At 41.7% G+C, this 4,529-nt stretch overlaps 1 protein-coding gene and 1 long non-coding RNA gene across 2 annotated transcripts; both read left to right on the top strand.

The window, feature by feature from the left end:
* The first annotated feature begins 374 nt into the window (after positions 1–374).
* Positions 375–1,711, top strand: LOC127258273 (uncharacterized). Its single transcript, XM_051285070.1, has 5 exons — positions 375–610; positions 721–927; positions 1,011–1,100; positions 1,210–1,308; positions 1,418–1,711. The coding sequence occupies exons 1-5, from the start codon at positions 410–412 to the stop codon at positions 1,709–1,711; spliced, it is 891 nt and encodes a 296-aa protein (XP_051141027.1). The 5' UTR covers positions 375–409.
* Positions 1,712–2,014: 303 nt separating this feature from the next.
* Positions 2,015–2,907, top strand: LOC127259160 (uncharacterized). Its single transcript, XR_007840446.1, has 3 exons — positions 2,015–2,066; positions 2,535–2,674; positions 2,765–2,907. It is a non-coding gene; the product is annotated as an uncharacterized LOC127259160 (long non-coding RNA).
* The last annotated feature ends 1,622 nt before the right edge of the window (positions 2,908–4,529 follow it).

The raw sequence follows: 4,529 nt of genomic DNA, 5'->3' as shown, positions 1-4,529 counted from the left end.
ACAATAGGCTGACACTGTTAACCCCAACAGGAACATGATGATAGGGATGTTCCATCACTTTTTGATCCGACGGCACTGACACAGGATAACGATGATACAATCCCCCCCACACAAGCAGATGACGAGACACTTCCGCCGACGCAGGACATGGAGACTGCAGAGAGTGATATGCCACTCTTGGATGAAGGGCCAGGCTCCGACCCCACTCTGATGACAGGAACAAAGGCGGGCAATATGGCACCATTGGACGAGATGACATCGCACGACGGTTTGGAAATTAGCCTTCAAAGATTACCGATTACATTTAGTGACTTCATATTTTGCATGTAATATCCTTATTAGAACATGTAATCTCCTGTTTGTGTCAACTGGTTCGTCAAAGAAAAAGCAGGGGAGAGGGGCGGCACGAATGCCGCGTGGATGGGGAAAAGATCACAGGATGCTTGTATTCACATCGCCGGATGGTAAAAGCATCGTCGGACCCGACGTAAACGAGTACAAGACAGCCATTGGGGTCATTGCACGCAACGGAGCTCGACTTCCTCTACATTACCCCACGTTCGCTGAGATACCGGAGACGAAGAGACAGGGTGCATGGATGGAGGTTCAGGTGATGCAAACTTCATTAAATTGAAAGTTCTTTTATTTCATATAGATTCTTATATATGGCCCTACCATCTTCTCCGGACCTGGTGGAAACCGTGTGAAACGGCATTCCAGAGTAACAGCGGATTACCAGACTCAGCGGAGAAAGTGGTCTTGGCTGACCTAAGGGAAGTTTGGAGGCACTGGAAATACAGCATCAAATCAACTTACTTCAATCCAATCGAGGACGATGAAGAAGCACTGAAGAAGGTTCCCTCAAGCAGGATTGTGCCCGATCAGTGGCCGAAGTTGGTTGAGTATTGGCGCGACGAGAAGGTGAAGGTACGCATAGGGACATGCCAAATTAATATACGTTAAATCTGCACGGGCATGGACTGAGAACTAAATAACTTTGATTGACGTAGCTTCAATCCAAGAAAAATGCGTCGAACGTAGCGAAAAGAAGCTTTCCACATCGTACTGGGCGGAAGTCATTCACGACTCTGGCAGAGGAGGTACCTTTTATTACAATTAAGTAATTAGTCATGTCATGCTCCATCCCCCTATTTTCCTCTCCTGTATTTCATTATGTTTTCGATGACAGAAGGCCTTGTATTGCTGCAGATCAAGGCAAAGGGGAAGGACCCCGACAATCTGGAGATTTGGATTTCCAGTCGCACACAAGGCAAGGGAAAGGATGACCAAGAAACCGAGGAGATATTGGTAGAATAAATTTGTTCCCAACTTAGTTACAATTCAGTCAGTATTTACATCTCTAACAACAAGAGCAAGTTCGGCCTCACTTAAATCTTTCCTGTAGACTTATTTACAGAATGAGCTAAACAAGGTTCCCCCTGAAGGGCGGACTCCCTCTGTTCGGGAGACTCTGTACCGACGGGCCCTTGGGGGAAAGATTAAGAAGCGGTCAAAGGTCGACAGTGCGGCAACTTCAGCTCATCCCCGCAGCGAGTCATCTGGTTTAACAGACAGTGTAGCATTCCAGCATGGGTGGGAACAACTACAGAATGGAATGGAGGAGCTGAAGGCAATGATGGATGAGTTCAAAACCATCAAGGCTGATGTGTATGCATTCATGCACAGAAACTCCGGAGCGGTTACTGGCTAGGCAATAAGTATTCATAATCCCTGACCTGTTTGGTATGAGTATCCCATGAGATTTGGATGGCGAAGGAATTTACCATCCTCGGCATGTTATATGATAGGGCACATCTCGTATTGATTCAGTCCCTGAGATTCCCAGGCCTGTGTCCGAGCCAAGCATGACGGTATGATTCCGTGACGCCCTGGAGTTTCTTAGAAATCAGTGCAGTGTCTAATTTAGGCTACTCTTGACTGCGTACTACCTTATCCAACTCATATGCCCTGTCTGTTGTAGGTCGGCACACATGTGCTTCTATTATCCCGCACGGGTGAGAAAAAAGTTGTTGCAGAGGGACTTCTGCTCTGCCCCCCTGGGCCAGGTTGGTCCGGTATCTTTGAGGATGTTTAATTAAACTTTTAATATGCCTCAGCGAGATATCGTAGGTTTTCGTGACTGTTCAGGCCTCATATTGCGTATTAGCATGGATTCACTAAGTGTAGAAGTATACAATGATACGATCCGTGGATTTCCAAAGCGATGTAGACTGTTAATGTAGGGGTGGTAAAATAACTGCTATTATGACGACCCATGTTTATTGAAGGATGTTTGGTTTAAAGATCAAGCTGCAATTACATAGGAAATTAGGGTATAATGTGCTTCGCTACCTAACTCATGAATGTAATACCATGTACTGTACGACATGTCTGAATGTACGTACTCCTCTTGTTCTAGTTCCAAAGTATTACACTTATAATGTCTGTGTTATGACATGTTATATATACAGTTCGAACGTCTGTTGATATATATGCTTGAATGTAATCAAAAATCGCTCTTGTGAATGCTGTAGGTGACACACTTTCCTTGGTCAAGGTCTTCGTGACATCCGCGTCAGTCCCGGACACACCCCTTATTTTGCCGACCATTTCTGGGGCGACTACCCTTCGCGATGTCGTCGGCGAAGATCCTATTGAGTGGAGCTACAACGACGTAAGGATCTACTTTAATACCTTTCTTGTATTGCCTTCCGAAATTTATAAGAAGTATGACTTAAAGTAATCTCTGTGTTGGCAATTGCAGCTCATGCGCCGGGCTTGAAATGTTGGTACCGATACACCCATGTTAATTGCCCCGTTTGTCATATGGATTGAATGTCGAACCTGTCTTTGGATGGATTGTGTTGAGTTTTTGTTGAACTATGTCTGGAATTGATGCGTAGACCTTTGTGGGTTGAATTCGTTTGGTGAAAAATGTGCCTAATGGGATTGATGGATAACCGTATTTGCTTATTGCGTTGTTTACTTCTGTTTGAACTGTTAAGCACGTTTTGCGGAACAGGTTGTTGATGTGTAGATACTAGTAGGCTTGTTCTATGGGTTGCTTTACTTTGTTGGTAGGTATGGAATTCAGATTTTAATATGAATTAATGTTTGCGCGGGGCGTAATGATGATGATGTTTATAGCAATCTTTGTATTCGTAATTTATTTTCGTATCATACGCATCACAGCAGGTCCATTTGTTACGAACAATTTCAATTGCAGCGTACCCCCTGTTTTTCACAATACGCTATTTTTCCGTAACAAAAGGCCAGAAAATCGTTACAAAAAGTGGTCTTTGGATATTTGTTGTTACAGACGGTTTCGTGACTATAAGTAGGTAATATTTTTTTTACGGGGTTCAATGCCGTTACAAATAGTCGTAACAAAAACCAAGTTCTGACAACCGGTCAATGGAAAACACTTGTAACGCGAGGAACTTCCGTAACAAATACCGTAACTAAAAGTCCTGCCACACGCGCGGAAGGATCTACCTTTCGTTACGAGAGAAAATTCGTAACAAACATCGTAACAAATACCATACTTCAGGGAGCGTTGACCGATCGTAATAGTTACGAAAAGTGGCGTGGCAAAAAACATTCGTTACGCGAGTACACATTACGGAAAAAAGTCGTAACAAAGGCGTAGCAAATACGCAAATTGCACGAAATATGGCTTTTTGTTACGATTTTCCAGCCGTAATAGAAAACAGTTTTTTTGGTAGTGATATCAATTTAAAAGAATAAAATTTAAATCTCATAAAGAATGCAAACATTTTTTTTTTGTTGGGGGAGGCAGCCGGAAACATATTTTTGGCTTGCCTGCAGTGCAATTTATCAACCATCTTTGATTGATCAAAAATTTGGTGCAGCCCACGGTGGGGCTGATTGGAAACAATAAAACATCAACATAGAGCATACCAACAATTCCTATATGGATTTGGGAGACACCGTTGTGTTTGATTGCATTGAGATTTTATAGGTGGTTTGTGAAAAAAAAAACAGCACCATGGAAGGGAAGTATGATTGAATGCTTCAAATACATTGATAATCTATTCATTGGCTTTGTTAGTAATTTTAGTGTAATTGGATTTATTCGAGACCAATGAATATTGGGGTTTAAGTGAATTTTGGGATGAAATGTGTGGAGTGTGCACTCGAATAAGCTAGTTTCGACATGATTTTGACAAACAACACAAGTTCTGGGACAAATTGTTGATACGGCTTTAGTCATGGGCACGATTAAGTCTGCCGTGTACAACTCTAGACGTTCTATAATTAAACTTGTAGGATATAATGTAATAGCTAACTTAGTCATGGGCATGACAAAGTGGTACGGGCTATTATGGAATTTTTCTAGAATTTTAATATCAAAATTTATGCTTATTTATGAATTGATATGTCTAATAATATTTATCTTATGAATTCAAACTTTTTTTTTTTTTTTGAATTGAGTAAACACACCAATTTATTCTGAATTCAAATTAATATTTGAATTGAAACAATACATCCTTTAATTTTGAAATTTA

The sequence above is a fragment of the Andrographis paniculata genome, unplaced genomic scaffold, assembly GCF_009805555.1.
Source record: "Andrographis paniculata isolate CXL003 unplaced genomic scaffold, ASM980555v1 Contig14END, whole genome shotgun sequence".
In the NCBI taxonomy this organism is placed as follows: domain Eukaryota; kingdom Viridiplantae; phylum Streptophyta; class Magnoliopsida; order Lamiales; family Acanthaceae; genus Andrographis; species Andrographis paniculata.
This window is presented reverse-complemented; position numbering and strand designations above follow the sequence as displayed.

Bases quoted from the DNA above. Each gene is read 5' to 3' on its own strand.
- LOC127258273 (XM_051285070.1), top strand. From the start codon at position 410: ATGCCGCGTGGATGGGGAAAAGATCACAGGATGCTTGTATTCACATCG. The intron at 928-1,010 runs GTACGCATAGGG...TGATTGACGTAG, and splicing joins GGCGCGACGAGAAGGTGAAG to CTTCAATCCAAGAAAAATGC. The intron at 1,309-1,417 runs GTAGAATAAATT...ACTTATTTACAG, and splicing joins AAGAAACCGAGGAGATATTG to AATGAGCTAAACAAGGTTCC.